The 10,165-nt window shown below is 40.3% G+C and overlaps 1 protein-coding gene across 1 annotated transcript; it reads right to left on the reverse strand.

The window, feature by feature from the left end:
• Window positions 1–503: 503 nt before the first annotated feature.
• hadhab (hydroxyacyl-CoA dehydrogenase trifunctional multienzyme complex subunit alpha b) lies at window positions 504–9,654 on the reverse strand. The gene is made up of 20 exons (XM_086049097.1): window positions 9,494–9,654; window positions 8,832–8,873; window positions 8,444–8,514; window positions 7,780–7,913; window positions 7,266–7,404; window positions 7,068–7,187; window positions 6,833–6,935; window positions 6,395–6,517; window positions 6,210–6,328; window positions 6,083–6,139; window positions 5,226–5,335; window positions 5,021–5,155; window positions 4,420–4,591; window positions 3,389–3,475; window positions 3,151–3,291; window positions 2,988–3,056; window positions 2,594–2,789; window positions 1,675–1,789; window positions 1,444–1,589; window positions 504–935 (listed from the first exon to the last, which is right to left on the reverse strand). Exons 1-20 carry the CDS (start codon window positions 9,558–9,560, stop codon window positions 790–792), a joined length of 2,292 nt encoding a protein of 763 aa, XP_085905223.1. The 5' UTR covers window positions 9,561–9,654; the 3' UTR covers window positions 504–789.
• Between the last annotated feature and the right edge of the window lie 511 nt (window positions 9,655–10,165).

A 10,165-nucleotide genomic window follows, 5' to 3' on the forward strand; every position in this document is an offset into this window, starting at 1 on the left:
AAAAATAAATTATTATAAATAAAAAACGAGCTAGATTTATTAATAAACTATTTAACATTTTTTTTAAAAACAGTTGACTGGACTTTCTTGAAAAAATAAATCTAAAGCAAATACATATATTTACACATACTGAACTATTTTACTAGAGGATTACGACTCAGTGAAAAACATACATCCTTTCAGAACGATTTTATTCTTTTGGGATATTTCTTTTTTCCCTCAAAAATATGCCAATTAATTTTTGGGGTGGAAATCACAACTCTTCAAAATATAGAAACAAAATAAACAAATAAAAAACAAATAAAACTCACAAAGATGAAATTCACAAGTTATTGTCCATAACCCAAACAAATTGGATTTTTTCTTACCTTTTTCACCTCCCTAAACATACTCAACTCATTTTTTTTTTCAGTTATTGAAGGCCAGAGTTTGAGTTTCTCCCTGTTGTAGACCATATCTGAGGCTATAAGTATGTCAATGGACATACAAAACACATACAAGCATTTGATTCAATAACAAAATTTTATTTAAGGCCCTACATTTACATTACCCACCCATAACATCTTTTAACGTACAAAAAAACCAAACACTACCATACTGGTACATTTCAGCATGAATTCGTATATTCTTTTGGAATATTTTAATGCACGTACATCATACCATCACCAACTGCGTGGGTGTTGATCTGGTGAAAATCAAAAGCATCCAATAATTGTCGTGAGGCACCTTGTTGATGTGGTCTACTGCAGTCGTGTGTTAAGTGCTGACAGGCCAAAGGCGACGAGCGGCTCACTTGTGAAACTTCTTTGCGGGGTCGCTGGCGTGATCCAGGAGGAGCTGGCACGGCGTGAAGTGATCCCCGTAGACGGCCTCGTACCGCCGCATTTTCTTCACCAGCTTGTCGGCACCAAAGGTATCTACGAAGCGGAACGGGCCTGGAAGCGCGGAAAGAAACATGAACGCATATATTAATTGTTGATATTCTGAGCGATAAGCAACTTTGCAGAATGGCAACTTCAAGGGGGAAACATTTTCTTTAGCGATACTTTGGTGCCCATTTCGAGCTTCATTAGCAATTCTTAGTTGTATGTCTTCCGTGCAAGGCATAGTTCCTATTTTTACGAATAGAAAAGTCAGTCATAAGAAAAGTCTAATCAGATAATTGATATTGCATTATTAAACAACAAAATGTGTATTCGAGGTGTCGGTATTATAGTTTCCTACTTGGTCTCATTATCCTCATGTTCCACACTATGATAACTGTTACTTTGAGTGTGTATGGCTTTAAAAGGTGGGGCCTGGTGAGTGACGTGGGAGTCAGCGAATCAGAGTGTAGCGTTGATTCTTTCGTGATGTCGGGGCAGACACTCCAGAGGTCGAAATTTGGGGCACTTTTTCGAAAGAATGTCCACTTCAAACAACAGAATATGCCATGAGTCTGACCTCCGAGGCAGGGAGGGAACCCCAGGCCGAAAACGGCTCCGATGTCTCCCTCCAGAGGACCGTTCAAGATGCCTTCTTGTAAACACAGCACCGCCTCGTTGACAAAGCGAGAAACCAGTCGATATTGGATGTCGTAGTCGGATGAACTGAAAAAAAGATTTGGAATTAAAGGAAAGACGCTTTCAGAATGGAATCACAGCTCGGCCATTTTATTGGTGAGTGTCAACTCACACAGCGGGATTGGGAGCGATTTTGTATTTCTCCAGGATTTCCTCGATATCAGGATTGACTTCTCTGGATTTCAGGCCCGGCTGGTACACATAGCAGCCCTTTCCTGACTTGCGACCTAAAGAAGGCAACAATGATAAAGCAACAACAACAAAAAAATCCTGTCAAATTTAAAATAAAAAAATTGGAATAGAGTTCTGTATTTGAAAAAAAAAAAAAAAAAAAAAGCAGCAATCTTACAAGAATGAAGTTATGTATTTTAGGAAAAAAATGATTTTTGGAGAATTAAGTCGTCTACTTTTTAGAAAATTACTTGAATGTTTTCTAGAAAAAAAATCAGAAGTCTATGAGAATAAATTAGTTAATTTTCAACAAAAACTCATAATACGAATAAAAAGTAATTTGAGAATTTTTTAATAATCTTACAAAGATGGTCATATTTGTTGTCTTAAACAAGTGGTAATATTTGGAATAAAACCCCAAAAAAGAGACTGAAGTTATATATTTGAGGGGGAAAAACACATCTAATCCAATAAGGATAGTCATATTTTTAAACAAAGTAGTATATTTCTGAAAAAAAGTCCCAATGCAACAAAAAATAAAGCTTTGTATTTTGGAGGAAAAAAAAGTTATACTAAGTCATCTAATGAAAATTCAATTGTATTTATACTAAAATAAAGTTACATATTTTAGAAAAAAAGAAATCATATTTCACAGAAAAAAAATCATTTTAAAAATTAAAATTACGGACATACATATATGCACACACGCACACTTGAGGGGAAAAAAGACATTTTTGAGAAAGGTGTTTTTCAAAAAACACCCCATGAGAATGAACTGTTAAGTGTACTAAAAGTCATACTTTCAAGTCAAGAAACTTCAAATCCTGCAAGAGCGAAGTATTAATTCCATTGCGGCTCACCCTTGAATCCCATGGCCACCAGCGTCTTCAGGACCTCCACGTCGCCGCCGCCGAAGCGCGATCCGAAAGCCTTGCCCAGGTCCTCAGCCACGTGGGCGGCCACGTCGATGCCCACCTCGTCGATGAGCGTGGCGGCGCCCACGGGGAAGCCGAAGCTCGTGGTGAGCGCGTCCAGCTTCTTGGGGTCCGCCCCTTCCTGCAATGAGCGCACAGTTAGGCTGCACAGGCCATCGCCGTACTCAATATTGGGCGGAGCCAATCCCATATATTAAATCTCGATGTGTCTATGTTTGTGTAGACGTGTATGAGGTATATATATTTGACTGCATGGGATGAAATGTTTGTTCTGTTGCACTGCGGAATAAAAAAGGCGCTATAGTCGAATGCGACAAACCTGAAATATTCGCACGGCTTCGGCCAACATGGGCGCTAAACAGCGAGTGGTGTAGAATCCTGGGCCATCCTGCACACGTACAATCGCTTAAATGTAATTGCTCATGTTTTTTTTTTTGTTTTTTTTTAAGTTATTCTGATTTTGAAATATGTCAAAGTCTCACCCCGACCACGATGATGACTTTGCCCTGCTTGAGCCCCACAGCCACCGCCGACGCCGTGGTGTCCTTGGAGGTCTTATCGGTGGTGATGATCTCCAGGAGCTGCATCTTGTCCACTGGGGAGAAGTAGTGCATGCCAATCACCTGAGGGGTGACCACAAGGAACAGGAATTCGATTTTTGTTTTTTCTCACACACACAAAAAAAAAAAAAAAAAAAAAAAAGAAAGAAGTGTAGCAAACCTTATCAGGCCTCTTGCTGGCGGCCGCAATATCCTTGATGGGCAGAGCTGATGTGTTGGTGGCGAAGATGCAGTGAGGAGGAACCACCTGCGTTGGTGAGTTAAAACACAACAACTCATTTACAAGCCAAAACAGCAGCACTTATTGAGCCATGCAAACAGAGCATCTCAGCTTTTCCACCACAGGGAAGAAAAGTGGATTTACTGTAGTTACTTCACTTCATGGATGTTATTGGTTACACGCGGACAAAGAATTTACAGTTGAGCACATTTGTACTGAATGGAAGCAGCACCTACCGGGCATAAACAAAAGTCAGTTTTCTCTTCCTCAGGAAAGGAAATAAAATATTTTTCAGTCACAGACAAAGATTTTACTGTTGAGCCAATTGAAACTGACATTAAAAAATGCATTAAGTGTGATTGTATCATTCACATGCAGACATTGACTTACTATTATTCAAATGTGTTTATTATGCAATTTCACACATTATACAACAATGTAATTATTAACTAAATGAATTGAGGTTTATAATCGTTTGTTTTTAATTGTAGGGCTAACTTTAATATTAGACTATATTGTCCCATGAAAAAAAAAAAAATTAACTGTAATCTTAGAAAAAAACCAGCTTCAGTTTGTTATTATTAACCCTCTAAAACGGATTTGAATACAAATGGTGCAGTAACATGTAGACAGACAATATAACAATGCTCACAGGTATAGTTTGTTTCCTCTCTGAAAATTTATGAATATTATTATTATCGCAGCGTACCAAGTCAGCTGTGAAACGCTTCGTTTGTGTCCGTTTGTCTGTATTACACTGCCCCCTGGTGGCCAAGGCACACACTCCAGAAGAATGACAACATACAAGGACTAATAAACTCAAGGCACATTCGTATTTGAAAAAAAATAATTTCTGACTTTCTTCAGGCGCTTTGTTGGTTAAAAAGCCCTTCCAATGAAGGATTAGAGCGGCACCTGTTGCTTGAACGCGCATTCCTTAAAAAAAGCATGCGTGTGTGAGTCGCACTCACCGCTTCGACCTCCTTGAGGACTGCGTGTTTGACCTTGAGGTCTTCAAACACGGCCTCGATCACCATGTCGGCCTTCTCGAAGCCGCTGTAGTCCAGCGTGCCGGACAGGTTGGACAAAATGGAGTCCCTCTCGAAGGACGTGATGCTCCTCTTCTTGGTCTTGTCGTTCAGCCTGACATCACAAAAATGTTTGTACAGTAATTGGTGTCAAGGAAGTAAGTTCAAGCGATAGATCTTAACAGAGATAAGCTTTGTATGTTTGGGGGGGGGGGCGCAAATGACTGATTACCTTCTACTGGGATTCTCTCTTGTTCGACTAAACACACTGAAAACGATTTCACACATTTGCCGTTTAACGCGAACTGAAGATTACTTCAAAAAATAAATTGCCGAAAGGGTCGGAAAAGTCACTAATTTGGCAACGCTGACTGCTTTGTAAACCAGCTCGTCTCTCTCCTCGCCCATGTTGTTAGTGTAAGCAGCGTGCCTAACTGGGGTTGAACTTTGAACTTAAGCCACTAAAAATAATAACAGAAAAAAATGGACCATCTGACAAATATCAGCCATAAACTATCTTGAAAAACAAAACAAAAAAACGCACCCCTTGTACACCTGCTGCTCACCGCGGGCCAGTCCCGCCTCGGTGGTGTCCTTCAGGATGGTGTGCACGCCTTTGTCCACCGTCACCTGGGCGATGCCGGCTCCCATCAGGCCAGCGCCCAAAATTGCCAGAGTTCTGGTAGCAGAGAAACCAACCGGTTCTAACTAGGATAGAGGACTACAAAGATGGCTGCCGGCTGACATACTTGACTTCCTTTGCAGGGCTCCCAAAGCGGTTCTTCTTGCACGCGACCTGACCGTGATAGAGTCCAATGAGGGCCGCAGACTCGGTGGTTTTAGCCAAGTGTCCAAAGTTCTGTGGACAGACAAACAGACGGCCCAATTATGATAACGAGTACATCGTTACCTCTGCCAAGGAAATTATGCTTACGTCACGGTTTGCGTTTTAGTTCGGCAGCGGGATTTTGCAAAACCGCTCAATGATTAATTGATCACTTCAAAATATAAATCATTTCTATTACAGTTATTAAATGTATTTCTCATGAATGATTTTACACAAATTCAACAATTTGTTATAAATTTACAGAATACCAGTCGGACTGGAACTTATACTCAGGTGCGACTTGACTATATTAAAAACAGAGCTCAGACTGGCACCCCAAATCCCTGTTCTTAATCATATTAACAGCAACAAACATTTTCTAATTGGATTCCAAACTTCCACATCGAACAACTGAATTTTTTTTCTTTTTAGTTTAAAATGGCTTCCCGTAACGAGAATCCTGCTACAAATTGCGGCCAAAGGTAGAATCTTGGTCGGTTATTGCGCCTTTTAGCGCTGTAAACCCTTGTTGTGGTGGAATCCGAACACTAACGTCACACATTAGTTGCCATGACTACTACTACTGTTTCTTCTTCCATTTCCTTTTTGTGGTTGGCAAATACTTCTGGCGCATTACCGCCAACTTCCTTAGCATGCGGCAACCGCAAGTTCGGAATCCGCACGCCCGGCCTAGACACAACTGTATCAAGACGACTAGTTCAATTACAACTGTTTGGCCTTGGTCCAGGTCTGCAGTGCTTGAAAAAACACTAATCTTACCTGGGACTCTGCCAGGTATCCAGAAACGGGACCTTGCTCCACGCCAGTCTTCACACACTGGAAGTAGCAAAACAAAAGAGTTCAATTGAAGGTAATGTCAAACGTAATGGCTAAGACAAGAACTTACGTCAATGATCTTGAGGGGCGCGGGATAAAGTCCCTTGCTCTGCTTCATGACTTTCCCGTGGACCGTCTTGTAAATCTGGTTGCGTACCATCTCAAAACTCATCACGTAGTCTTGGATCTCTGCGGAGGAGACCGTCAAAGTCAAGTCAAGTCACAGCATGTAGCATATGGAAGGGTCCGACCTACTCTGCATGGTGCCCTTGTCCTTGCGCAGAGGAATCTTCTTGCCCACAATGCCTCTCGCACATTCCACGGCGACCTCCTCCAGGTAGTCCATGGTCCTCTCCTCGGGGCTCTTCAGACCTGGGCCTGTTCAGGTGGACTATTAGGCAACTTTTAATAAGAGGGTTTCTGCTGGTATTTAGTTTAATACTTTTTTAATGCAACTTATAACACATTTAATGCCCACGTCCTACCACATACACCAGTACATTTTTTCCTTTTCAAATTAAGAGCAAATTAATTGGAACATGAAGGGTCTCGTGGAATCTTGCCAATTTTGTTCATAGTCCCCACTCATCACAAATACAGTATATATGTGTTATATATTTTCAATGCTTTTTAATGACCCGTGGAAACCCTCAATAAGCAAGACATGATCTCGTTTATTTATTAATTTTTTACCAAGGGTGTCTACAAGCTGGTCGACGAGGCCCATCTTCTTGGCTTTATCCGCTCGGATGTTTCGCCCGGTCAGCATCATGTCAAAGGCGTTGGGCAGACCCAGCTATAAGCAGTAAAACCAAACAACTCGTGTTAACAATAACTCTTCTGTTGTATCAATCTAAGGAAAAAGATTGTTTGTGGAAACTAATTAAAGCCATTTGCTGAGAAACACACTTCTAAAAGCAGCACCCACCATTTTGGGGAGTCTCTGCGTGCCGCCGGCTCCTGGCAAAAGACCCAGCATGACTTCTGGCGTACCCAGCACCGTTTTCTTGCTTTTTGTCGCAATCCTGTACTGGCACGCAATGGCGAACTGGAATGACAAGAAGAGAACATTGAGGGGTAATACAGAAGCAAAACCTTTAAATTGACAGCAAGACACTTGGCTGACCTCAAGGCCCCCTCCCAAGCACGAGCCATTGATGGCGGCCACGATGGGCTTTGGGGACTTTTCGATCCTCTCGAACATTTTCTGGCCTTCCTGCGAGAGCGCCGTGACCTCCTCTGCGTTGCCGCAGGCCTGGATCATACTGCGGCCGAAACATGATTAATGATGGAATCCCCCTCCCCCAAAAATGTGGTAAAAATGGGATGATTAAAAACAGTGTTAGGAATGTGCTAAATTGTGACACATACTTCAATTTAAATCGCGTGAGAAGTAATGATTTTAACTTGAAATCAATGACCTGCTCAATACTTCAGTGCATTGACATACAGTTGGACTTTACACAAAAATGCTCAGTCAGTATACCTCTGTGCTCTATTGAGCATGGTTTATTTATCTAATGAAGCCAGTATAAGCTGTCCTAACAAAAAAGAGAAACCTGCAGGTTTTCACACGGCACGAGTATGTTATTCGGTATTTTTTTTCCACATATATGGCAGGGTTAAATAAATAAACTTACTTGATATCCGCTCCGGCAATGAAGCATCCCGGCTTGGAGGAGATGAGGACAGCGCTCTGAACGGCATTGTCTGCCCACACCTCGTCCATCACCTCCGTCAGCTCCTTTTGCATTTGGACCGACAGTGTGTTGACCTGGATGGAAGGAGGAGTAATGACGGTTCATTTTTAAAAATAAATCAATAAAAAAACTAAAATGAAAAATGGCCAAAAACTACATAGCCCCTAAAGGGACATGGGGTGACTTTCTGGTGCGCACGAAACAGCTCAACGAGCACATCAGAAAAAGAGTTATTATGGCCCGACCATTATGGATTTTTTTGAGACGGACACCGATTCCTATATTTGGCAGAATAAAATTCTGACAACCAATTAAATGAAGGATTTAATTTAAAAAAAAAAAAAAAGGTTTTTTGCCGATTTTCATTGAGGGACTGGGTGTCAATGTCATTCATCACCTTTGTCTTGAGTTGTGATGTGTTACGTAAAAAAATAATCGGCAAAAATCTGCAATTTTTTGCAGATTTTTAAATAACTAATATCTGCCGATTAAACTTGAAAAAAAAAAAAAGGCTCATGCATGCGCCAGAAAAACTTTATGGTGCTCATGAGAAAGCTTTAATTTTTATCCCCTACCTCCTTTCGGGAAAACTGTTGTGCTTTACCTTGGAATTGGGGTCATTAATTCGAACCACGGCGACGTCGTTCTTGACTTCATAGCTGACATGTGTTCGGGCTTAAAACAGAGGGAGATAATGCACAGTCAGGCACTATTCACAGGAGTTAGGGACCCAGCCCTGCCGGGAATAGCAAAAATCTATATGGTATTGATTATAGGATCATAGTTTGGGGGGTATTTAGAATAGAAACTCAAGTATCTAAAAAAAATGTTGCGAGACAATTATTTGAGATTTGTATGCTCTTTGTGCCAGGGCTTGGTTCCATGAAAAACTAATGTTCACTTAACATAAAAATCCCATGTTGCACAGGAAAAATCATACTGCATGACAGGACAATTTTTTATTTGTTCAAATGGACAAGTTTAAAGTTTACCTAACATTGAGGTGGCCACTGAGAAGGTTCTAAAGGTAGTTCCTGTGTAGCAGAAAAGAAAGAAAAAATACAAGAGTCATGTATTCATTACGACAGGTCAGAGAATTGACATGAAAATCATGCTCACAGTTTGGAATTATTTTCATTGCTGCATGATACATATTTTTGCATACATTTAGTCGTCATGTGGAGTCGCCCCAGAGTGACCTCAAGACGCTCTCACTTCAACCCCGCGTTATAGTGACCCTTCACCCATATTCGAGATGCCAGAAGTCTAATCAGAGCCACTACAATTGCGAGTTGTGACAAACATTATCCAAAAGCAAAGAGCAAATTTCCACCATTTAAAAAAAAAATCTGCAGTGGAATTACCTATTTTTAATAGCGTCTTTCATTGACACTGCTGTATAATAGTCGCTGATCATGAGCATTAAGCCCAAGTTTATTCACGGGTTGTGTTTTGAAAAGAATGTGACTCTTAAACGAGGGTAAGATGTTACTGTTGAATGGAGTAAAGGGCTCCCAACGTTATGTTAATTTATACATTAGCACGTTTCGAACAACTATTTGGCGTTTTGCACTCAAACTGAGTAAGACACCCAGCCTTACAGAACTTATTACGATACAGATATTTAAAAAAACGTCTCCCCGTTGTGTTTTACCTGGTGCTGCAGCATATCTCCTTAGCGTCAATTTGGAGAGAACACCGAGGGATCGAACACAAGCCATGTTGCGTCGGGCGGAGGTCAGGCGGCGGCGGGTAGCTAGCTAGCAAAGTTAGCTCGCCCTCTTTTCTTCTTCGTTGTCTCGTTTGAGCTGAGTGGGAGGTTGCCAATAAGGGTTGAAGTTCCTTTGCGCCACTTACCGAACTGGAGTTTGAATCAGTGGAAAGGAAGAGATTTTTTAAAAAGAAATCCATCAATGATTACAAAAAAATTTAATGTGGATGTAAAATATATATAATAATTTCATTGGATCATTAAGTAAAAAGTAATTTAAAAATATTTATATTTGTTTTAAGTATATGATACATTGGGTATAATGACCATTATTTTGATCTACTTATATATACTTATATAAGATTGCATATGAACAACCTATTATTTGCAAAGTATGCTATTATAGGTTTAAAATTATTTAAAGACTACTGGGTGGGACTACAGCCGTTTTTTAACTTCCCCTTTGTTGAACATGTAAACTATGATTTTTTTTTATGTACAGTATTTTAAAAAAAATCTATATATATATCTATATATATATCTATATATATATTCTGGTGTGTTGTGTTGTGTAACAAAAATATACAGCAAGGAAGTGAGTTTCAATTATGTTGA

The sequence above is a fragment of the Filicampus tigris genome, chromosome 13 (genome assembly GCF_054856515.1).
Source record: "Filicampus tigris isolate MCC_2025a chromosome 13, RoL_Ftig_1.0, whole genome shotgun sequence".
Classification (NCBI taxonomy): Eukaryota; Metazoa; Chordata; class Actinopteri; order Syngnathiformes; family Syngnathidae; genus Filicampus; species Filicampus tigris.